Source organism: Taeniopygia guttata, chromosome 17 (assembly GCF_048771995.1).
Source record: "Taeniopygia guttata chromosome 17, bTaeGut7.mat, whole genome shotgun sequence".
Classification (NCBI taxonomy): domain Eukaryota; kingdom Metazoa; phylum Chordata; class Aves; order Passeriformes; family Estrildidae; genus Taeniopygia; species Taeniopygia guttata.
Genome location: NC_133042.1, coordinates 5,994,263 through 6,018,547, shown reverse-complemented (window position 1 = coordinate 6,018,547; position 24,285 = coordinate 5,994,263). Strand labels below are relative to the sequence as shown.

Sequence of the window (24,285 nt, the reverse complement as noted above, 5' to 3'; positions counted from 1 at the left end):
TGCTGTTCTAGTTAGTTTTAAAACTGCCAGGACTACCACTCTCATAGTCCCGATGTATTAGAGATCTACTCCTGCCTATTTCCCTTCCAGCATGTATATTTTCCCTCAGGCCAGTGATATCCCTGTTCCCCTGTTCTTCCTCTCCTTGGTACATTAAAGCAGCAGCAGCTTAATGAAGCAGAAAATGGTCTCTTCCCTCAGAGCAGCCAGAAGGAATTCTCTTCCTGGCACCAGCACTCCGTTCCCTCTGCAGTAGGAATAAAAGCCCTTGGAACATCTATTGCTACTCCTGACTCTGTAGAGGAAGGTGACAATTGTGCTGCTGCTTTGCAGATGTCGGGGGAGCCCCCGTGGCTGGATCCCCTCTGTGCCTCAGGGACAGGGACAGGTACAACTCAGGACTGAACTGCTGCTGTAGCCCTAAAACACACATAACCAACAGCACCCACTGCTTTTGCTGTCTGGCACCATGGGCTCCTGCCAAGCACCACAACTCACTCTGGTGCTTGAATAAACATCTGGAAGAATCCATTCTTGTTGGACCCCAATACAGTGATGAGCACACTGCAACTTCCAAAGCCAAAAGGAAGGAAGGAAGAAAAAAGGAAAGATCCTGACCACAGCTATCAAGTAGCAGCCTCTGCTGTAGCTGAACTTGCTTAGATGGGCCAGATTCCAGCTTTGCTTCCCCTCCTCTTGGCAGCCCTCATCCATTTGCTGTCTCTGCAGAGTTGTTCACCTTCAACTCTCCATGGTCACACCCAGTTCCCCACGGCACAAGGTGTTTCTGGTTACAGGCTGCCCCATCAAAACACCACTGGGTTTAGGACTGTCACACCACCTCACAAGCCCCTTTCCCTTCTACTTTAAGACTTTACTCCAGCCAGTTCAAATGTCTCCAAAGCCCTCAGGGCATGTGACACTAGATCAAACAAATGTGCCACAATATTGCCAACACTTAAGCTTATAAGGTAAAAAAGCCCAAACAACCTCAAAGCAAGATAATCTCATTTTCTAGCTCTAGTCTCTTAAAACCATTGAAATTAAAAAGGTTCTGGCTGGTAAAGCAATCAAGTGTCTGTTCAGGAAAGAACCGGTAGGTTAATAGCTCACAGCTACACTGAAATTTGATTTCTTAGCTTAGATAAGTCTGTCTAGATTTCAGGCTCTATTTTAAGCAATAATCACTGACTTTCTCTTACTGTCATTACTACACAATGAGCCTCAGAACCTTAAAGAGTTTGTTGATCTAGAGCTACACCACATGATGCACCTTCATTCTGCAGACAGCAATTCCTGTGCAGGGCCCTCACCACCATGTGCAGGGGAATCATCCCTGAGGAGTATTTTATAGTGCTGCTCATTTCAAACCTCCTACGAGTTCCCCAGCAGGAGAGTAAGAGAAAGGGAGTGGGTGTGGGGAACCCAGGGAATCAGCCTTTAATTACCATCATTTCTGAGAGTCTCTGGATTGTCACTTAGAAGTCACAACATTAGCTGGGGTTTCAGCTCAGCAGAACTACCACCCAGACGTTGCAAAACTGGTGCTGCTGTGTCCAACACAAACCCATGAAGACAGCTGCTGTCTATAAAGGTTTTAATATCAGTATAAATAGGGCACAGTTACAAAAAACTGCAAGACTGGAGCAATGGAATTTTGACGTAAAAACCTTAAATGAGGCCTTGCTCTTCAGAAACACACACAACACGCAGACTGCAGGGTGAAGGGAAGGCGTGAGCACACATACACCATCGTGCCTTGAACCATTCAGTACAAAAATAGCAGTAGAAAGATGGTCTCTGAATTGCTGGCTGATCCCTTGGGTGTGCCTTAGCTGGACTCCACACAGGAGACACAGATTGCACCTTGTGTTAGCAGAGTTAATGCCCAGCAGAAAGCATCTCCTCTCTCCACCCAGCCACAGCTTCCCCAGCTGAGGTACAAGCTATAAAAATAAAGGTTTTGACTGTTCAATGCTTGTACCAGCCAGGATGCTCTGGCAGACAGAGCGAGCAGACTGTGCACATGGGCTGCTCACGGAGAGCCAGCTGGGCTCTCTTTACATTCACTCTGCTCCTGGGTGGCAAGAGTTCCATGGGATCTCACTGCTCAGGTGACACCACTGCCCACACCTGGCCTCCCTCCCTTCCCAGTCCTCATTACAGCTCTGCCAAAGGTGATGCCTTCTGTGGTGGATGTGAATTGTTCCGCTGCAAGTCCTGCCAAGGGAGGCAGGGCCAGGACAGGATCTATCTCTGCACGTGCCGGACAAAGGCCTGCACCAGCTGGAACAAGGGCTCCTGCCCCTCTGGACCCAGCTTGGAGGCAGACTTGCCTTGGGGAGAGGGAAGGACTCCGCTGGCAGGTGAAGAGGGACCACCCCGGCGGAAGTAACGGGACAGGCTGGAGAGCAGCGTACTCTGAAATTAGAGAGTGTAAAAGTCAGCTTCGTCCCACCACACTCCCTCTCCCTCTGCCAGGCAGGTGCTGTGGCACAGGAACGTGCCAGCAGGAGCAGCCCGAGGCTGTTCAGTCATGCTGGAAAATGGGCAGCCACAGACAAGACACACTGAACAGTGAGAGGACAGCACAAGGCGCTCACCAGCTCCGAGCTGAGCTCCTGCTTCATCCGCTGCTTGTCTCGGGGGTGCACAGCCGGGTCCCGCAGGTACCGAACAGCCTGGGAGATGAGCAGGTAGAAACAGTTCTCCATTGTAAACATGAGCAGAGACCTGGGCAAAGAAACACAAATGGAGCCAAAAAGGTCAGCACGCTCTCGTTTCCAGGTCAAATAGTGAACAGATGTATGAAGATACACAAATGCCTCTAAACTCCAGCTCTGATATGAGGAGCTCGGACTGCTGCTTGGCTGTAACTACATCAAGTAACCAGAAACTCACTTGAGGGTTTTGGTTCCCTCTTGCATATTCAGCCCTGCAGCCTGAGGGAAAGGTTCTTTCTTCTTATCCATCTTCAAGGGAAAAAAAGACAGGCATTAGAGACAGGAGACAGGAAAGAACTACTCATGCTCTTCAGAGCCTCAGCCGAATGAGCACTCTGGGATCACTGCAACTGCCGTGCTCCCAGACACAGAAAGGGCCAGTACCTCTCCCAGCATGTTCAGGGCCACATTGACTGTGGCAAGGAGGGTCCCGAAGGAAGGTGCAACGTCCGAATCAAAGGCTGGTGTGGTGAAACTCAAGACAAAGAGCACGTTGTACTCAGCCAGGTCCAGTGACTATGGAGGAACAGAAAGAGAAGTGAGACCCAGGAGGTCATGAGTATGGTGTTGCCATAGGAACAGGAATACCCAGTCCCTTATCACACTTTTTATATGGAGAAATAGAAGCACTGTGATAATTTGTCAAGTCTCAGGTGTGCAGCTGGAGCAGTAAAGTGTCCTGCACAGCACTGCACGATCAGACTCCATTGCATTCCTCTCACAGCTGCCATCACTGGCACACCAAAGTACTGGCTGCTCCCAGAGGCACAGAAGAATGTTCCCCACCCAACAGTCAGCAGTAGGACACTGCCAGAATAAAGGATTAAACCTTCCTTTTCTGATTCTTGAGACCAGGCATTGGGTCACATCAGCATGGGAGGACGACAAGCAGATTTTTATACTGAACATACAAACCAACTGGGTTATTGTCTGCTCCAGTAAGGTCACACATACACAGCCTTGTGTAGATCACACAAAAGCTCAGCCAAGTCTTCCCTTCACACTGTGCAGTGCCTGATTCCCAAGGCAAATCCCTTGTCTCCTGCCTTCCTGCTCTGTGCAGAGCAGCAGACAGATACACAGCAGGGTCACTGTATCAAGAAGGACACACACATCCAGAATATCCCAGGAAATGCTGGAAACTCCCCACTTTGGAGCACCCACCTGGTCAAGGAGGATCTGGCAGACATCAGGGGTGAAATGGCGCAGGGCAGCGAGTGACTTGCTGAGGATTTTGAGGAGGCTGTACTGCACCGTGAGCAGGGCCTTCTGCTCTGCTGCCTCTGACTCGGGGCTGGGGTGTTTGGAGGAGGCCTGAGGATTACGCTGCACTCGGGGAGTCACACTGGACGGAAGGGAATCGCCGTTTTTTGTCTGTGGAGAAAGAAAAGAGAAGGCTTTGAATACAGATAGATTGTTTTGCACTAAGACAAATGTTTAGAGAAAAAAAATATGCTGTGAACAAAGAGAAGGAGGAAATAAGGCACCCAAAGTCTGTCACTTGCTGAGAATCTACAGTTGGTGTGGGCTGGGGAGACACTGCATTGCAGGGAGGCAGCTGCAGAGGCTGTTTGGATTCCACACACAGGAAAAAGAATGATCAACACACCAAGCCTGAGCCATACTGAAGGAACACTGCAGCAGCAATGCATCATCTCCACCTCATGCATCTGAAGATGTCCCAAGAACAAGAACTATCTCCCTTTAACAAATAATCAAATTAAGGACACTAGGTCAATAGTGACTTAGTTAATGGCACTCCAGAGTCCTACAGCAATGCAGCCTCCTTATAACAACAGGCCATTCAGCACAGGCTGCTGGTTATCTAGGACTGGCTTTTCACAGTCCAAAGGTTTTCAGAGTCCAGACTACTCCCAGCACATCTTTTTTTGCTGTGAAGAAATCCTAACTGCTGATAGGTGTCAATAATCACCAGGAGGATTATCAATAATCCATTCAATATCCAAGACCCTTGATAATGAATAATGCTCCCTTCTAACAGGGAGCATGGCCATGCAACATTTAAGGTTTGGTGTAGGATCCTCACCTGCAGGTAGTGCTGGAGCATTTTACGGCTGTGCAGGAGGGAGGTACAGGCCTGGCACAGGTAACACAGATTGACCTGAAAGAAATAAAGTCAGGGAGAAATCTCATAAAAGCTGAAACCCTGTCTATTCACTGCCACTGCTGGAAACTAGAAAATCCAAACATAGCACTGTGATCATAAAGGATTGAGGCAGTCTCCTAATTTCCCAGTATTTTCTTGAAATCACCTGGCACTAAGAACTGAAAGTAAGCCACTGAATTGCCCAATTGACTTTACCCAGCTACCACTTCTCTCTCACCCAACAGTTACACTTCCTTACTTGAGACAAGGTACTGACAGAATGGGCAGTTAAATAACCACAGCTCTAATTCCCATTAAAGGAGTGGTAATAAAAAAGTGATATAGTGCCATTTGCTCTTAAGACAACCAAATCCCTGCACTCCAAGGCAATGTATTATCCACAGCAATACCCTGATTCCTACCTGCATGTCCCTCATAATCTGTGGCAGGTGAAAATGCCACTCCTTTGTGAAATTTGAGAGCTGAAGAATGAAGCCAACAGTGTGATCAGCCTCTTCCAGACAGGCCAAGCTCTGCACGGTCCGTACTGCATTCAGGCACTGGGAAGGAGAGAGAAGTGAATCAGGGCCATGACAGATAAGGGACAGATGGGGTAACATCCCATCCTGCTCTCACAGCTATTTCCACTGTAATCCTTCCCAAGGCAGCAGTGGCTTTTCAATGCATCTGCCCTTTCTGACCCATTCCCAAGTTGCTGGAACAGAGGAGCCAAGTGAAGCACAGAGGCAGTTTGTGGCACACCTGAAGGATCCTCTCTTGATGGACACCCACGAAGTCCAGTGCTTCTGTCAGGAAGTTGTATCTCAGTGTTTTGAGAAGACGTTCCATCAGGGACATGGAGAGGCGATAGACCCCGGGCCAGGAGGGGGCATCCAGGGACTTCCGTGATGAAGCAGATGTCTGAACAAATCACATACAAAAATAAGTGACTTTTTTTCTCTCCACACCATTCTGGCAGTCTCCAGCCACAGCCTGCAAGGGCATGGGAAGCTCTCTGGGTGCATTCCCAGCTGGAATGAAGGAAGCAGCACCCACCTGAATGGCTCCATTTGTGCTGAGCTGGTACACACTCAGGAGGGGCAGGCAGATACACAGGTTGACACCAGCTCCAGCCATTGCTGTTGCTCCCTACAAGAACAGACTGCTGTTGGGATCTCTGCCTCTGCTCTCTGAGACTGAAGGGACTTGTGTTGCAGTAAATATTTCTGTCCTTTGCACTGTCACCACCCTTTTACAGAACTTTCATCTATACACACCTCTGTGCTGTTAAAACTTCAACATCAAGAAAAGCAAAATCGAACCTGCGTAACTGTACTCAAAATTTCATTTATCACCTGCTCTGGTATGTACATAATCTTTGCAAAGGGATTTGGAACAGCCTTGTTGTCACCTAAAGCCCCACACAAGTTGAATTTAAAATAAGTAAGTAACACTTGATAAAAACTAATGAAGAAGCAGGTTCCAACACTCAATGCTGGTTTAATGAGGGGCTATTTGCATTGCAGAATGCATTCAGTGGAAGTGCCTGCTCTAAATGACAGGTCTGGCTGGCTGGCTCAGCTTTTCCCAGACATCCCACTATGGAGAACAAGGCACACTAAGCAGGTGTACATACAGGACTTGCTGCTTGCCAGCCTCCAAAAAATACCCTTTTATCTATAGCTCATTATTCTGCTGCATCACAGACAGAATAATGAGATAAAAAATGAGACATACTTTTCTTATTTGAAGTGTACAACTATGCACTCTCACTTCTCTGCATCTCTCACCTGCTGAGTCCTTGCTAAGGTGAGCAGTAAATGTAATGAGGCCTCTGTGAAGTGAAGGTTTTGTTTAACTCTCAGGCTGATCTCCAGTGCAGCAAAGATGGTAGGAAGCACAGGGACTTTCCTAGTAATCTGTAGCCAGTAGTCTCCATATTCATCCACTTCACAGAGCTCCTTAGCCAGGTGCAGACCCAGAACACACACCTGCAGACAAGGAAAGACAGGTAGCTACAAGGCTGTACCAAGAAAAATCTCAAAAGCATTTACTAACAAAACCTAAAGTTCAATAATTCTCAGAATCACAAATGAAGGTTCCTGGTATCCCTCACATTATACTCTGTACACCTCTTGGCTGTATTAGCACTCAGGAAAATGTTTTTTAGGACACATCTGAAGAAGAGGTAGCAACAGCCAACTTTCCAGACTGATGTGAGCCAAGAAAGCATCAGGTAATTCTGAAATAGAAACTGCTGAAACTTGCTTTGAAGGCAGCAGGCTACATAAGTTGTTCACCATGAAACTTTTGTCTAGAGAGAGGAGACAAGACTGCAGAGCAGATGAAGAGGTCCCTTACCCCATCTCGCTGGTCCTTGTGCTTTACTCGGGAGGCCTCGTCAGTCTCCATGCTGTCCTTATCATCTGCAGCATCTCCTGAGGTCAGGCTGTGCCGAGTCTGGTCCAGAAGAGCAATGACCTCGTCCTGGAGTGTCTCACACACACTCAGCACCAGCTGGGAGTACTGGGGGATGTCATTCACTGTGACACACACAACAGACACCAGTTAACACAGAGTCCTCGTACTCAGCTTTCCAGTTTAACTGGTAACATCACTGAGACACATTGCTGGGAATGAGCATTTATTCTGCTCTCATTTCAAAACCTACAAAACAATGTGAGGAACTGTGACTAAGTTAGATATTTATGTCTAGGAGGATATATAAAGGGATTATATTCATCTCAATAACAAAACCATGTAGTTTTTGCCATACTAAGTCATATAAACTCAGGACATGTCAAAACACGAAAGAAGCACTACTATGGACAGATTATTCCACCACAGCAATTCCCACCCACTGCTCCAGACTGCTGGTATGAGCCTGTGCAGATTGGGTGCAGTCCATGGTCTGTGAATCCATATAAATACTACATTATTATCAAAACCATTATAATAAATTGCCCCACCTTTTACCAGCATGACTAGAAACCTCAAATTCAACAGCAAACAAAACAATTTAAAATGTTTTCTTTAAACAACCAACCCTCCACTTTCTACTTAGTTTTCAAAATGAACAAGTTTGCAGAGCTAAAGCAGTGGGACAAGGAAGACAGACAAGTAACCTGACACACTTTTAATCACAGCTGCCTTTATATGTGTTGCACAGAGAAATATTGCCCTGATTGCACTGAGGGTCTTCAAGTGCCACTGCAATGCCAGATGCACCACAAAGGACAGGAGTAATGACCAGACTGGTTTCTGTTGTTTGTAACAAAGTGCACCCTTTCTCGTGTTTGGGTCTTTTGTTATCTCTAACTAGAAATCCATGTCAGAATCTAAGTTCTATAGTCATCCTGAGAGAGCCTGACTTACACATCCACTGAGCTGTTTCCAAAAACACACAGGAACTAAACTGATCAAGCAGAGGCCGGGGAAAGACGAGAAGGGAAGACATGGACATAGAGTGAATGAATGATAAACCTCACCTCTTTCTAAAACTAGCTAAAGAAAGGAAGAAAAAAGGAGAGAAGTCCCACAGGCTGGTGACTACATTCAGCACCCTGCGCTACTACCAGCACCACTTGTTTATCTTACACTGCTGGGTGTAAGGTGTGTTCAGCCCTGGCACCTCAACAACCTGCACATGCACCACCTCACCTTTCATCTCCTTCATTTGCAGAACAGTGATAAGAGCTGAGAACACTTTGGCTTTGGTTTTCTCCATCATCTGCTGATCTGCCTGTAGTACTCCCTCCAGAATCTGCGTCAAGGAGTTTATGATTTTATCCACAGAACTCAACTCGCTGACAACGAAAAGGGAGAGCTCTTCAGATTAGACAAGATCCCTCAATAAATATACTGGCTTGAATGAGCTGTGTGGATCATAAGTTATATGACCCCTAAAAATAAAAGCAGTTCTTCAAAGTAAAGTTTAAGTCACCACCTGGATCTCACTACAGACATTCCACAGAAGGAAAGAATGCATTTTCCCTTCATTGTGAGAATCAGAGTGAGAAAACAGAACTAACTATCACAAAAGCTCTTTTGCTACTTTTCACCAGCAAGCAGGAAACCAAATTAACTGTAATTGTATTTGCAGGAAACCAAATTAACTAGATATTTCTCACAATTTCAGCAACAGCCAAGAGACATTTGACATTCCAAAAGAGATTTCAATGACAAGGCTTCAGTTTTTTCCCCAGATCACTATGGGATTCTCACTAGACCAAAACACTTCAACATAATCTCCAAATTTTTATTCAAACATGACCTCCCAAGTTCTCATTTCTAGCAGTGACTAACAATTATCCAAACAAAATACCTACTTTTTCCACTGCTTGAGCAGGATCAGAAGAAGGGTACACAGCATAGACCCCAGCTGCAGACAGGGCACTGACATGGGAACCTGGAGCTAAGGAGAAATACTGTAAGAGTTACAGCTGGAACAGTCACAGGTAGAAACACTTCAGAAATGCTCAGCCCAAGCACTACCACCAAATGACCATGTTTGTCCTTCAGCAGAACTGAGGGGACCAGAGCCAGGATGCTCACAGGGTCATTTAATGATGACAAGAATGACACATACAAAATAAAGATTTAAGCAGCTCATCAATGGAGAGAGAGACTGTTTCAGCTCTTTTTCACAGAATCTAAAAACCCCTATGACTACAAGCATCTGCAGAAATAGTGCAAAGATAACAATTAGGAAATGAAAGAACTGATAGAAAGCAACACCTACCAAAACCCTGGTGCCATTTAGCACATCCAGAAACAACTCCTGATGAACTGCAGAATCAGTCAGATGCATGATATCAGCCTAAATCAACAAAGACAATCAGCAGAACAAAAGGTGAATCTTCTAAGCAGGCTAAAATCAGTTTACTGTTTTGTTACTTTAAATCCATCAATATTATAGCTGCTGAGTTTTACAGAAATCACTTTAGTCCTACATTACCATTGACAATGATTAATTGCTTAATGGTGCATCCCTGCCTCACTCGACAGAGGAAAAGCTTGTCAGGATTGCAGAATTACTCAGAAATCCTCTAAAAATTATCTACTACCTCCCTCCTCTGCTGAGAGGACAATATGCTCATTTTGATCAAACAACAAAACACCACCCTGCTCATGTCTGCACCATGCTCATGCCAACCTGTACTGTGTTCACACACACAATAAAACTGAAAGAAAAAAACAGTGAATTCTGCATAGTGGCCCTAGGAAGCTGCTAACATTGTATTATTTAAAATGTTCATTTCAGCCTCTCATGCAGGGTAAGAGGCTGCCCTTACATGGCTCGTGGAGATGATAAGCAGCATCCGCCAGGCTGAGATGAGCATTTGATACTCGGTGACAGAGGCACAGCTGCTGCCCTCGGTCTCTGCCACGTGCTGTGCCAGGGACTTCACGTACTCTGACCAGTAGGCAAAGCGCTTTTTGGTGGAGAAATTCTTCAGCGTGTCTTTCAGGGACTGATCCAGTGAGCCCCTGACCAAATCAAGAGGAGAAATTATCTTCATTTATCCTTGAGTCAGAAAATACACTTCTTCTGAGATTCAGGGAGGAAAGTCAAGGACACAGCTTGCAAGTGAAGGTTATTCCAAATACTTGACCTGTGCAGGGAATCCCACTTTTTGCATCACAAAGGAAGGAAAAACATGATCCCTGAAGAAAATCTATAATTTTTTTACAACACGTTTTAGTTAATCCTGACTTTTCAATGTATGAATCAGATGTTACTTTCAGGAAAACAAATCAGGTAGGAGAAAACTGCTAAATGTGATTCTATCACTACAGGTGTACTCAGCTTAGCTACCACTTTTAATAAATACTGTATAGTCTTATTTCAGGATATAAGGAAAATACTGATACATTCTCACCTAAAGACTGCAGAAGATTTGTAATATCTTTCTGCAATTAGTGATTGCAAGAATCTCAAATGTTTGTCATGTGTTCATGAATCACCTCCAGATTTTCACAGGATTATATGTGCTTTGCCCATCAAAGCCCATATGGTGTATCAAGAGTTAACACACAATTTAGATAACTAAAAAGCACAGGGATGAAGGAGAGACTATTGAAGACTCACTTGACAACATAGTAGATCTCCAAGCAGATGATTTTCATTATTAAGGCACAGGTATCCAAGACACTGAGCTATGAATTAAAAAAAAAATTAAAAAAATCAAAATCAAAATCTGAGCTCTAGAGGGTAAGTGAAATTATCCCTACCCATTCACTTGGGATGGCTGATACTCCAGTCTCCAGTTCTGCAGGAGACTGATTTCTCCCACAACAGCAATACCTACGCCATTTTGACCACCACAGACTGGTGACAATAGGGACAGAATACTGTGCTCAGAGTTTGAACTCTTCAGTGAGAGCACAGAACTTTCAGAATGAAAGAAAAAACTTGCACAGAAAGGAAGAACAAGAACCTCATAAATTCCTCCATGATACCAGTCAGCCTGAGCCCAGATTATGGATACATTTCAGACAGGAAACCTTCTATGTGTTACCATAGCTGCCACACAACTATTTTCATTTCATATGTGAATAAATAGAGAATTTCAAAAGACAGTTCATGGCTGCCAACCTCTGAAAAATCAGACAGCATTCACTTCATCTTCTGCCTGTGTTTAACCCACTTGGTCACAACTCCTTTTAGGAAGCTGCAAGCAGAGGGCACAGCCACACACATCACTTAGAATGTTTTTCTGAGAAGTACATAAATCTCTTCATTTTGTTTGGATGTAACTCACCTCTGATGATTCAGAAGGTGGAGGAAGGGTCCCAAAGAGGGGATTAGTTAAATGTTCCCAAAACTTTGGCCTAAAAGACATAAACGAAAGTATTATCAGTTATCTCCCTCGTGCCACATGCCTAGCACCATTTTCAGTGTCCCAAACTTTGTAGAAAATATGCTTTGGTAAATAAAGTAGAAATATATTTGCTTCTGACACACTGGGGCTTCTCATCTTCCACACTCAAAGCCCGCACATTGCGTACCCTCGCCACACACTGACTAAGATGCACATGTCCCTGAAAAGTCTGATGAACCACAGAAAGAGTGTTTTGGAAAAGAGGAAGGAAAATGCCTTGTCGAGGAACACTAACTCACTTTGTCCTCAGCACGAGCATGGCACTGTCACGACGGTCCTGCCACAGCGCGTGCAGGAAGGCGATGGCAGCACGGTGCAGGAGGGGAGGGCACCAGTACCTCTCCTGCTGTTTGGAGTCAATCAGCTCTAACACCACTTGGAGGCAACTCCACTCCCCCAGACTGAATTCCTAAAGCAAAAGGAGACAAGAGGTTATAATGCTGGAGAATTATATTGCCCATTGTACACAAATCTTTAGCTTTCTCACTGCCAGAGTGCCACGAACAAGTGTTTTAAAGTTGCTTAAAGAACACACACAGAGTGAAGAGAGCAGGTCACAGGCACCCTTGGTCTTAGAAGATGTTCTGTTGCTAGCTCAGTATCTGCCTTGAAATATTGGGGAAAGTTTTTCTTTGGTTACAAGAAAAAGCAAAACTGGGATAGCACCACATCCATTAAACACAAGCACAACCTGCATTTCTCTCTAAATTAAGCACATCAAGTTACAAATAAGAACTATCAGATTTTAGTATCCAGTAGCATAATATGCAAAAAAAAAAAATGCTAATGAGTCCTCGGGCAAGTATCTGCTATTGTACCTTTGACCCATCACTGCCATCCTTCACTTCCAAGTTCAGGAACAGCTCAATGAGCCCAGGCTGTGTCTCCACTGCAACTGTGAGGAACTCCAGGATCATGACCTTGATGCGCATGTCCTCGATCTTGCTCTGCAGGTGGGTGAGGAAGGCGTCGCGGATGGCAGCAGCATCGCTGCCCAGGCAGGCGTACACGGACATGGGAGCAACCTGCCCATGGAAACAAACATCAGATGGGAAAAATAAACGTGCTGTACAGAATGCTTAATTCTACATAAAAGGTGATAGTATTGAAACTCAAAAATACTTAATATTGAGTCTATAAACCTATCAAAGTAAGCTGTCATTAAGCAGGAAGAAACATGACAAGTGATCCAAACTTTCCTCTTGAGCAATTCTACTCTATCCTCACCTACTTCTCAAAGGATACAAAAGAAATAAAAAAGACAAAGGAAAAAGCAGTTTTGGAATTACATTTTTTGAAATAAATAAGCCAATATCTAGATTTACATGCTTTTAGAAAGCTACAAATATTCTGACGGTTAGCAGACAAAAAGAGTAAGTGTAAAAGGTTTTGCAAGTCTAATGTCTACTTTTATCAAGTCCTGAAGTCTAAAAGTTGAAAGGTCCCAATAAAAACTTAAATAGGATACTCTTCTCAGTAAGGTGGTACAGTTCCAGGTAGGAAGGTCTAGGAATTGTATTTAAGAGTGTGACTAGAGAAAGTTGCTCAAAAATTGGGAAAAGAACAACTGGAGGTGCAAATACTTTGCATAAAAAGCCCCACTCGTGGTTTGCCTCTCAGTGAGTGCTGAGTGACTTCTGAAACAGCAAATCACATCAAAAAACTACAGGATCGTTTAGATGATTTTTTCATGTGCCCTAACTGACAACTGTCAGTCCTCCCTGCTTCAAGTGACTTGCACTAAGCTCCCTGATACAAAAAAGCCTGAGGAGATCATTTGAAAAAATTTAAATGGTGGAATCAATCACAAGGGGAGAAGCAAAGGAGAACTGATGTGTATTTTATCTTACTGTAGCCAGTCGTTTGAGCAGCTGAATGGCCAGGCGTGGAAGTGCAGGGTCATGCTTGTGGTAGATGTATTTGGCCAAGACAGCAATAAGGTTGTTCCCATGAGCACCTGGAGAGAACACAAATAAAATCAAAGAGAAGAAACAACAAGATGTAGCTATTTACCAAATAATGATTTCCACAGCAGCAGACGAGAACTAAGTTGTTCTCCCAAAAGAACATGTTATGGGTCCAACCAGAGGCATTAACAGCAGCTGATTTAATATATTCTGTAATTACAATATTCTCACTACAAAGCAGCAAACAATAAGCCATGTTTGATTAATCCTTTAAATGCTGTCCCAGAGGGGAAGAATGCCTTAGAGGAGGGAGAAGAGGCATTCTCCCATCAGTAGCGACCACTTTTTGTAACCTGGAAACCTTAAGTAGTGTTTGTGATGAGACACACAGTGCCATTTTCAGATGACCCATCAGCACAGCTCCAAGGCTGCCCCAGGGAGCAGTACCCACCATGCTGAGTGAGTGCCTGCTCCAGGGGAGACACCACGCTGGACGGGGGCTTCAGCCGGATGACGTTGTTGGTAACGGAGAACGCCAGCTTAACTGTCTGGATCAGCAGCTGGCCCTGGCCTTGGGACTCATCACTGCTTCCAAAGAGAAACCAAAGTAAGGAACTGCATTCACAACCAACATTTATTAACTGCACAACATTCACAGAGGAAACTCCATCCGTTACAAGACATTTTCACTCAGAGCCAGCACACAGAAGCTGCCCAAACAGCCACACCCCACTCACCTGCCAGACTGGGAGGCCATTACCATGTCAATGGTGTCCACCCCAATTCCCATGATGTTAATGACAGCTTGACCTGCCTCTGTGTTGGCCAGGCTGAAGATGCACAAGGACTGCAGGCTGGGGGCATTGCTGTGACACAAACACAGGACAGTGTCACCAGGAGCACTTGAGGCATTTTGCCACTTTGTACTTAGAAAACTACCACTAAGTAACCTCCTCATTTCTACACCCCCTTCCTTTACTCTCCGTTCTACTTTCACCAGAGTACACCAAATAGGAAAGTGGGTGGCAGTCTGCCCAAGAAATCTATGTACTCTTTTCTTTTTTTTAACCAGAAGTTCTAGAAACCAACGTGATTTGCTCTGTCCCTAATCTTTTGCTACCCTTCCTGTACTCAGTAATGCAGCAAAGAGCTGAAACCAGCACTACACAGCTACGCCAGCTCCCTTCTAGTCCTTTGAATTCAAAAACTGAACCAAAATGACAGTGATTCTTGCACTGTAAACCAGGCTAGTGCAGGTGAGACCTCTCGCCTGTCTTACCTGCTGCGAGGATCCATTTCAGGGCATAAGTTCAGTATAGCATGGATCAGCTGCAGAATTAGGCACCCTAAAACAGAGATGAAATGGACTACTCAGTTTTTGAAAACTTTTGCCTCATTCCTAGTGTTTTCAAACAAATCACAGCATCTAACAATATCAGGAGATGAACAATGCAAATCCGAAATGGCTGCTAGAAAAACAAGGCAGGTGATCCCTTTTATTCCCTCCCCCTCATACCCCCACTTTTAACATCCTTACCAATTTTCTCTCTCACTCCGTGAGAGTTGTATCTCCATTTGTGGTAATTTGGTAACATTTCCTTCAGAACAAACACGATGCAGGGCACCAGGCCTTGGCTCTGGGTGCTACCAAGTTGTCCCTAGGAGAAACAGAAATGTTATTTAACCAGGAGGGGAACAAGAAAACTTTTGGAGGAAGATATTGCTTACTGTCTTTGAAGTGTGAGAAAACCATGGAACACGGGACATAGATTTACAAGCAATTTCTAGTCTTTTGTACATTTGAGATGAGTCCAAATTGTTTTGTGTAAGAATCAGAACAGAAAAAGCACAAACAACAGTGCAGAAGGGAGAGTCAAGCAAAGATTAATTAGAGAGTCCTGCTGCAAAGATATTGATCTCAGACATGGCTGAGATCACTTCCACTTCTCAATCCCAACAGCTCAGAGCTGGTGTCACACCAGAGCACTCCAGAAGCACTCACCCGGACAAGAGTTGTTACCAGGTTCAGGAAGGAGATGGTAACACTGTACTCCCCTTGAGGCTGTTCCATGCTCATCAAGAGGTTTCCATAGCCCCCAGCATTCATTCCCTCTGCACTGTGAAATGAGCAAGAGTTCATCACATGAATAGCAGGATTCTGACATGAGTGAGAGATGTCAGGTGCATAGACTGCACACTGGCAAAAAGTTCTTACTGCATGTTATGAATTGGTTAGGCAAAAAAAAAATGGGGTGGGGAACATGAATACCTAATCATGTGATTCATACTGGACAGTGGATTGGCAACAAATGGCAAGAACCCCGTGTGGTGAAGGTCAGTCCAAACCTGTAAGAGAAGAGGTACAGATACTCCTTCTGGTTTCCATATAAATGTACTAGTTCTCACCAGCAGGTCCTTTCCTCACCTTGGCTGGCATCCGAGCAGCCAGGACTGTCAAGCAATTGACACAAGAAGCAATAACATCCACAGGGGGAGAGATTACAGTTGTTAGCCTATAAAAGAGAAACAGCATGCATGAAAAAAAGCACTGCCACCTGTGGTCTAGTCTGGTTTTTGAATCAAAAAGCTTCTTTCCCTCTCACTGAAGTACACATATATAAAATTTAAGTAGATAAATACAGACACCAGAGTCTGCACTTTCAGTCTAGACTTGCCACCTCCCCCTCACACCTGAGTCAGATCAATTTACTGCCAGAGCAAGGCTGGCAAGACAGCAGGTTGTCACAGCAAACAATAATTATACAGCTGAACGTCAATTCCCAGGCAGTTGATTCTGGGAGGAGTTAATAATTATAACTGTTTTAAAACCTGTGAGCTACTGCTCTAATGCTATGTTTTATCCCTGTTTCACGTAAATATAGCTACTAATCAAAATTACCTCTAAAGGGATAAAATTGCACACTTTTCAGGAAAGAAGTAGAAGAGGGGCCATTTCTGCTGTATCAAAATATTAACCTATGTTAATTAACTATGTTAACCAGAACAGTTTTGAGAGCTGAACACCAGTCTTGGGGAATTCAAGCAATGACACACATCCTGTAAAGCTCTTGGCAAAACAAGTAATCAGTTATCCTTCAGGTCACTCTATCTGCTTAGGTACCCTCTGCTGTCAGTGGCTCACCTCTGCAGGAGCATGTAGATTCGTGATGTGATTGGCAGAAGACAATCTGCTATTGACACATCAGTGCTGATGACTTTATGAACCAGATCAATTATGGGCTTGACCCTCTGGCAATGCTGAATCACATCTGGGTAAAGAAAACCAAACATTAGAATAGAAAATCTTACTTCAGCAGTAATCAAGCCTGGAACAATGCACATTTATCTTACCATATATCTGTAGGATTCAAAACCATCCATCTCCCATATCAAAAAACATTTGTTTATCTATCTCAACTTTTCCCTCACCTAAAGTGTATCTCATTACACTACATGCTCTTGGCCTTTTGCAGTGAATTTTACAGACTAATTATCATCAGGTTTCTGAATAAGTATTCCACGCTCTTTCAAATGTATTCAGAGCTGTTTAGTTGTACTACTAACCTCAAACTGACACCAATTGGTAATTATTTATTCTTTTTTACACTCCCAGCCTGTCTCACCTGCTGTTGACACAACATGGAGCAGCATCTCAATCTCACAGGTGAACAGAGTCCAGCTGCTGTAGGAATACTCCCACCGTACCAAGTAAGCCCGATCATCCAGCATCACCTGGCCCACTGTTCCCTGAGGTATCCGTAGATTTGTCTGACCTAGTCCTAAAGATTGAAGAAGCATGTAAAACAAAGTCACAAACTTACCCATGAGTTAGAAGCAAGGTAAAGAAAATGCTAATTCCCCAAAGCATTTCAGTAAGAAAAGGTGAAGTGCAGTTTCCTTACCAAGAGGATAGAGGAGCTTTGGAGTCTGTCTTCGCCACAGTGTGCCATCCTCATGGGAGATCACATCTGGAGGTTTGTGCTTGTACAGCTCAATATAGAAGGACATTTTATCCAGGAAACTGTAAACCTGCATCAGAGAGAGCTTCAACAACACAGCCAAAGAGCCAGAGCTTCTTAAAAATTTATCAACCAGGTCATTGCCAGTAACAGGCAAGTTTACTTGAGGCGTACAACAATATCCTTCTAATACACCAACCCTACCAAAACATTATTACACAGCCCTTATGTTCGGACAAGTCTCATCTAATGAATCAGATAAATACCACCTGAAAATTAGCATCTTAATCTTTAAGCATCAAAGATGAAAAGTTTCCTAAAAGCCAGAAAACAGCATGCTACAACAGCACACAACTCTGAAGGAGCTGTGTCCACTGTTCTTAGACAAAAACTCATGTCTGCAATCTAAGACTGCAATTGAGATAAGCACATGTAATAGAAAGAAAGAGTCACAGAGCATGTCATCCCTGACTCAAAATAAATCATCTCCCAAACACCAAGAGAGATCTTGTACCTTTTTTGCAGTAGATTTATCAGACACAAGGGCTTGGAGCAGCTGAAGGAGAGGAGTGAGAAGGTGGGGAAACATTCCACAAACGCTGTCTAGGATAATACCCAGACCTGCAGTAGGTTCCTAGTGGTGGAAACAGAAAACAAATGTCTTATTACTAAAAAGAAAAGCTAAAAGGGTCTCAGTATAGCACAAGGTTACAGTTCTATTTTAAGCTGTACATTTAACATTAATCATGCACAAAAGTATCACCCCAGTGACTGGAGATCACACTTGCACAGACTAAAGCATGAGGCAGTCTGCAAATATAAGGCAAGAAGTAAGACTGTAAGGCATTACATATCATCCTAATTCTGTGACAACAAAAAATAAGCACAATGCTTTTGCCAGCAGTTAGTTCAATCCTTGCAGCCCCAGCCCTGCTATCAACTATCACCTATATTAAAACTCGCTCCAGTATCCTTTTCAAGTGTAAAGCCAAGGCTGTACCTAAAAAGCAGGAAAGGGCAAAAGTAAATCAAAGATAGATGCAAATGAACGTTTGCTTCTCAGGCCCTCCTAGAAACCAACTCACTAAATACAACCAGCTGTTCCTTTCCTAAAAGGTAATCTTTTATCAGGTCATAGTTATAAACAAGGTAAGTTAAACAAGTTGCAAACACACTCACCGTCTTCCAGAAGAGCTGAGGAATGCTGGAAGCTGCCAGAACTTCACATGCAGCATCAATTATATCCTACAAAGGAAAATAGGATGGAAAAAATCAAAGCTACTTTACACAGGAGGATTTTGTTCCAACCAGGTTCTGCCATATTTTTCGAATTTAAGTTTCCATGTTCACCCACCAAGATGTAACTACTTTTTGGGAGCCTAAAAACATCCAATACACCCACCCCCAGACCACAACCTAAAGCCATGCTCCTCATCATTAATGAACTGGCCACAACAAACATGTTCACGATATCTGCAGAGGGCTGTAAAATGTCCAGTGCAACTCAGAAATGGAGTTTGTATTATTTTAATTGTTTTGGGAATAGCACATCAACAATTAGCTTCATATCCATAGGACTTCAAATGCATGATGTGCTCTTTCATTACTAATCTGCCAGTCTGTAGAGGTGTTTACCAGATTTACATGGTGTAAGTGCAGTAGGAAAACCAGCAAATCACTCTTTTGGGTCTCCCTAAGCCACATAAAGCTTTCAAATTTACTTAAAGCAAATTTGCATAAAGTAAATTTGCATAAATTATTCATTTTTGCATAAAGCTTTTCAAATCTGCTGTCTGAAATGCAGGATTACAACTTAATAGGCAATTAGCATCAGTTATGACAGGTTATTTTAAATTATGTAACAAATGCAACAGGTCTTGGATGCTTACCTGCTGATTGCCCAATGTATGCAATTCCAGTGATGTCAGGACAAAGGAAAGAAGTCCATAAATACACATACAAGCTGTGCTGGCAGTACACTGCAAAGACAGAATACACAAGGCTGTTATGGGAAAGACTGTGAATTACAAACACACTGTAACTCTACTCAGTCTGCCTTATACACCAAGTAACTGCCTTTTTTAGATATCCTTGCTGCAAAGGGGCAGCAAAACAAAGTGCAGTCATTAGTTAAGCTCCACATTAACACAAAATATTTCACTGAAAGGGGAAGTATTACCATTACCATTATCACTACAAATGCCTTGCAGGCATCAAAATAAATAAAAAAACAAACACTCAACATTTCTAGGAACCAAAAGGATTCACTTTCACTGGCTTCTGTCACCAGATCAGTTTACCCTAACACACCATGTTGTCGAATGAAGCCCTATCGGAGAATAGTGCAGAGGAATGATTACAGAGTTAAATCATCCAATACTCAAGATCCACAATGGCAAATACACTTATAGAGGCAAATCAAAAACTTTGATTAACTGGAGTCTATTCTGTTCAAGAGAAATGTAGTTCCTTGCTTTACAAAGCTTTTCTTAATTCTCTGGACATAACAATCTGTTTTGTTCCAACTTGATTTCTGATCCTCACTGAAAGAAGATTAAGGTGATAACATGCTTTACTGCTTGTTTGAAAAGAACATTGGTTCAATCATCTGCTTCCCATCACAGCTGTACATCAGGAGCATTTAGACCTTCAAAAGCTTACATGTACAACTGAAGAAACTCACATTCTTGCCCCCACTGCTGAGGGATCGCAGCAGCTTGGTCAGATACTGGAAGACATTCAGCTGGATAGCAGTGCTGCCCATCCTCCTGATGATGTTTGTGGCCTCCTCTGGGTTTATGGTGTGACGGAGCAGAGCCCAGGCCAAAAGCACTGGAGCATGATGTGAGACATCCCCTAACTGCAGCAGCTGATTGTCCATTTCCTGCACAGAGACAAATCAAAAGCAAAATAACTGAGATCTGAAAGTAATTCATACTCAACAAGCACATAGCTGATTGTGTCCTTCTCATGGTATGTGGATGACAGTTTCTACACCTGGCCAACAAGCACAAGGACCAGAAGTTGACACAGCCTGGGTAATCACAGTAAGTTCTGTACCGTGAGGCCTGAGGAGGGGTTGGTTACTCTGCCAGTGTTTTACCTGGTGGATGTGCTGATTGTTGGCCAACTTGTGTTCCTCTGTCCTGTCATCCAAAGCACGCTCATGGAGGGAGTCAATTTCCATGCCTTCCACCAGAATAAGAGCACTAAAGTAGCTACAAGCAGGAGAAGAATAAAAACAAGTAGGTCAGTAACTTCATTTGAGAATTCAGGTGAGTTTTTTTTAACTATAAGAGGTCAAAAAGCAGCCTTTAGTTTGCTTTGTTCAGCTTTCTTTGAAGCAATAAGAAATTACAAGAAATGAATGGCACATAATCCAAATTTTGTCTTGAAATGCTGGTACAGGAAAAAATACAATCTTCAGAACTACCTTTTCTGGTTGAACAGACAAAAAAGGGTCACTGAAATTTGAAGACAGGTTTTCCACCTTTGTAACTCTCTGCCACCAGGAGCTATGGCAGGATTCTCATTCCCTCTTAGAGTCATGGCCCACACGAAACAACGAAGACGTAATTATAAATGCATTTTTTTCCTAAGAAAAACAATTGTTTTGCTCTGTACCCACATCACAAATACACACAACACTTACCCAATACGATCTACAAGGTGATCCATGCTTTCATCTACTAAATGTCTGTTGGTTTGTCTTGTGCCAAATCCCTGCTCTTTGAACATCTTTGCAAATGCCAGGAGCTCCTCAGGTGCCATTTCAAAGTATGCATAGTAGAGGAAGATGACTTCCAGGAGCATGGACTGTTCCCGAAGGCATTGCACAAACCACCGGGAAACCTGACGTTCTGTCTGCACAAAGGAAAGTTCCACCATCACATGTCAAAGCTCACAGGGCAGCTAAAGAAGCCAGAAGCCGAGAAGTGTGGAGGCATTTCAATGGCTTGTGCAGCCAGCAACTGTGTCAATGGCAAGGAAAGACACTCTAGAACCAGAGAGATCATGAACAACTACACATAAATGGCTCTGTTGGCCCAGTGGTCTCCACAGATTTATTACAAGGAACAGTAAGTTTCACAAAACTCTGTCTCTGAGCAAAAGTGTGTTCTGTTACAGAGAAAACAAATTTTACGTTTCTTGGACCAGGAGAAATGTCCTGTTTAACTGCTTCTGTACAGATGGAAGAAACAACTTTATATGCTTGAGAAATAATAGTAAGAAACAAAATACCATGAGATTTCCATGTGTTTCCCATGTAGGAGCTTCTGCTTTGTACAGCGCTTCAAACTGTTTGCGGTAATTCGGAACGAGCTCCTTGTCCAACTTTTCAACACACTGGAAGTACTGTGCCTTGAAGAAACAAAAGTCCATGAACTTCTCACATGCACACTTGTGGGATTTTTGCACAAGCAGGGAATTGCCCCACAGCTCCCATATTTAGCCTGTTTCAATGACATCACATCCTGTACTCACTGTGTAAGGGTGTCTCTCATCCTGGAAATAGGTGAGCAGGTGGAGGACGCAGCGCAGGATGCAGATCCTCTCCTCGTAGTAGTAGTCAGCAAGCTGTGAATGTAAAGTGCCATCAATACCAACCTGGCACAGTGTCCAACTTCCAGCCACCTCCCTCTCCCAACCACTGCCAAGGCCTTCACCACAGGAATACAGAGTTACTACAGATGGAATTTCAACTGAGCAGTTCTGAATTTGGGGAAAATAACCAACACTTAATAAACTTTACAGAACTCAATCTAGCATTGCCATAACGACAGGTCGATAATTACACTGTTAAATGAGAAAACATGGAAAAGAAAGGCAAAAAGACATCCCTATTACCCTGTCAGAAATGATCATCAATCTTGTCATGTCAGACAGTGACACACAAACCTACAAGCTTTGGAAAATAAGGCAGTTTACATCAACCCAGCTAAATTCCTTAATATCAAGCCTAAAATTTCATTTCTGTAGCAATTACCATCAAGTCTACACACACATCCCTCGATTTCAGAAGCACTTTCTAAAAGCCATCCTTTATGTGAAGGAATACTTCAATTATTTCAAAATTTTCCACAGAAATAAAGTAAGTGTGCTGCCAACAGATCTTTTCCACAGAAAATACAAATGGAAATGACTAACCTTCAGCATCAGAGCCTGACTCTGCCTTTCATCCTGAAGAACTGTCTGTAAACAAAATACAACAAAATAAATAGCTACTGGAGAAATGCCTACTGACAAAATATATGTTCACAAAATGACTAAAATAAAAGACAATTTTTCTTTCATTTGGAAAGATAGATTCCAAAAGCACAAAGCCAAACCACTCATTTTTAACTACGTATTCATTTTTAAGCTCCACTCTCAATTCACAAATCTGTAGCTTTCCTGTATTCCTGTGACAGAGAGAGGAGCTGAGTTCCTGCAGAGATCCAAGGAGGAAGAGATAAGCCTGGATGCAGCTCCAGAGAAGAAAAACTACAAAGCCATTTCCCAGTCAGAGCTAGGACTCACATGTGACCATTTGCATCAAAAAACAACTGCTACTAAGGAAAGATGTGCAGTAAATAGAATTAAATGGGAGCAATGGACCTTCAGGGAGTCTCTTGTTCCTCTGTAATCCTCTTGAAGATAAGATTGTAACAACTGCACACTCTGCTCTTCATCCAGACCCTGAACAGAAGAAAAATAAATGATCAGAAATTAATAAAAGGCAACAGAATTCATTAAATATTAAGATTCTCTCCAAATACTCAGGCAGCTCTTATCTTCAAAACAAATAACACGCCAAAAGAATATTTTTGCACCAGGCAGATACTTTAATCAGCACTTCTTTTAAAGCCAAATACACAAGCTTTAATGTCACTGAACTGCAGTTTAACTTCAGCTAAAGGAGCATCAGTTATTTAAATAAAGGTACCACCAGCCACTGAACTCTAAACTTCTGGCTTAAAGAAACAAAACCTTGAAGGTAAACTTAAGAGGATTGTCAAACAAGGCAACTGATTTAAGGGACAGCTGAGCAGTTGGCCTGGAAGAACCCAACTCAGACCCATAGCAGGAAAACCACAGCATCTCAAAGTTACCACTTTGGAAGTTTGACCTAGAGCCTCAACATGTACTTCAACATCCTTCAGATTACTTTGAACTGAAAGGATCTTAAGTGTCTCTATTCAACATCATGAAGTCATTCAGTATCAGAATCCTGTAACAACTCATTCCAGAGATAAAAAATAATCCAAGAGCAGCTTCACTCACCAAAAACTTGCTGACTCTCAGACCCAACTCTTTTAGTGGAGCAGCTACATCTTTATCAGCTTTAATTTTTTCTGCTGAAGTCGTACTAAAGTGAAAAGAAATTTTAGTCATTAAAAATGCATTAAAAATTAAATACGCATAATTTTAAAGTTCTCCACTCTATCAGTCTAAACTGAACATTTGCTTCTTCCTTGGTGACCTTTCAATATTTCATACAACAATATTCTGTAATCTTTGTTTACTTACTAGGAAACTCCACATTTGAGATTAATTTCTAAAATCAGGCAGTGACTGTACCTCGGTGGTTTGTAGTATGACAGTCCCTCTAACAGCCTCTGCCAGTGCTTGTTCAACTCTGCAGCAATCTGAGCCTAAAACAGAAACAAACACCACTGAACAGACTCCTCGAAGTGCATTACCAAATATTACATCTGTTAAACT

General features: G+C 43.1%; 1 protein-coding gene across 1 annotated transcript in view; it reads right to left on the bottom strand.

The window, feature by feature from the left end:
* Positions 1 to 1,580: 1,580 nt before the first annotated feature.
* The window catches only part of NUP188 (nucleoporin 188), a 25,250-nt gene continuing 2,545 nt past the window's right edge, over positions 1,581 to 24,285 (bottom strand). The window contains exons 3-44 of the mRNA XM_030286810.4: positions 24,142 to 24,215; positions 23,845 to 23,929; positions 23,179 to 23,259; positions 22,729 to 22,773; positions 22,066 to 22,158; positions 21,823 to 21,942; positions 21,233 to 21,444; positions 20,684 to 20,798; positions 20,264 to 20,464; positions 19,470 to 19,559; positions 18,760 to 18,825; positions 18,095 to 18,214; positions 17,524 to 17,650; positions 17,245 to 17,400; positions 16,764 to 16,890; positions 16,047 to 16,134; positions 15,891 to 15,967; positions 15,624 to 15,738; positions 15,159 to 15,279; positions 14,901 to 14,967; positions 14,359 to 14,487; positions 14,073 to 14,206; positions 13,565 to 13,671; positions 12,533 to 12,739; positions 11,954 to 12,123; positions 11,595 to 11,664; positions 10,922 to 10,989; positions 10,125 to 10,320; positions 9,572 to 9,649; positions 9,159 to 9,244; positions 8,491 to 8,636; positions 7,192 to 7,373; positions 6,621 to 6,821; positions 5,887 to 5,979; positions 5,593 to 5,751; positions 5,253 to 5,390; positions 4,771 to 4,845; positions 3,888 to 4,097; positions 3,108 to 3,239; positions 2,902 to 2,972; positions 2,604 to 2,733; positions 1,581 to 2,421 (exon numbers count right to left, since the gene is read on the bottom strand). Coding sequence (XP_030142670.4) covers positions 2,251 to 2,421; positions 2,604 to 2,733; positions 2,902 to 2,972; positions 3,108 to 3,239; positions 3,888 to 4,097; positions 4,771 to 4,845; positions 5,253 to 5,390; positions 5,593 to 5,751; positions 5,887 to 5,979; positions 6,621 to 6,821; positions 7,192 to 7,373; positions 8,491 to 8,636; positions 9,159 to 9,244; positions 9,572 to 9,649; positions 10,125 to 10,320; positions 10,922 to 10,989; positions 11,595 to 11,664; positions 11,954 to 12,123; positions 12,533 to 12,739; positions 13,565 to 13,671; positions 14,073 to 14,206; positions 14,359 to 14,487; positions 14,901 to 14,967; positions 15,159 to 15,279; positions 15,624 to 15,738; positions 15,891 to 15,967; positions 16,047 to 16,134; positions 16,764 to 16,890; positions 17,245 to 17,400; positions 17,524 to 17,650; positions 18,095 to 18,214; positions 18,760 to 18,825; positions 19,470 to 19,559; positions 20,264 to 20,464; positions 20,684 to 20,798; positions 21,233 to 21,444; positions 21,823 to 21,942; positions 22,066 to 22,158; positions 22,729 to 22,773; positions 23,179 to 23,259; positions 23,845 to 23,929; positions 24,142 to 24,215 — 5,133 coding nt within the window. The 3' untranslated portion in view covers positions 1,581 to 2,250. The remainder of the gene's footprint in view (positions 2,422 to 2,603; positions 2,734 to 2,901; positions 2,973 to 3,107; positions 3,240 to 3,887; positions 4,098 to 4,770; positions 4,846 to 5,252; positions 5,391 to 5,592; positions 5,752 to 5,886; positions 5,980 to 6,620; positions 6,822 to 7,191; positions 7,374 to 8,490; positions 8,637 to 9,158; positions 9,245 to 9,571; positions 9,650 to 10,124; positions 10,321 to 10,921; positions 10,990 to 11,594; positions 11,665 to 11,953; positions 12,124 to 12,532; positions 12,740 to 13,564; positions 13,672 to 14,072; positions 14,207 to 14,358; positions 14,488 to 14,900; positions 14,968 to 15,158; positions 15,280 to 15,623; positions 15,739 to 15,890; positions 15,968 to 16,046; positions 16,135 to 16,763; positions 16,891 to 17,244; positions 17,401 to 17,523; positions 17,651 to 18,094; positions 18,215 to 18,759; positions 18,826 to 19,469; positions 19,560 to 20,263; positions 20,465 to 20,683; positions 20,799 to 21,232; positions 21,445 to 21,822; positions 21,943 to 22,065; positions 22,159 to 22,728; positions 22,774 to 23,178; positions 23,260 to 23,844; positions 23,930 to 24,141; positions 24,216 to 24,285) is intronic.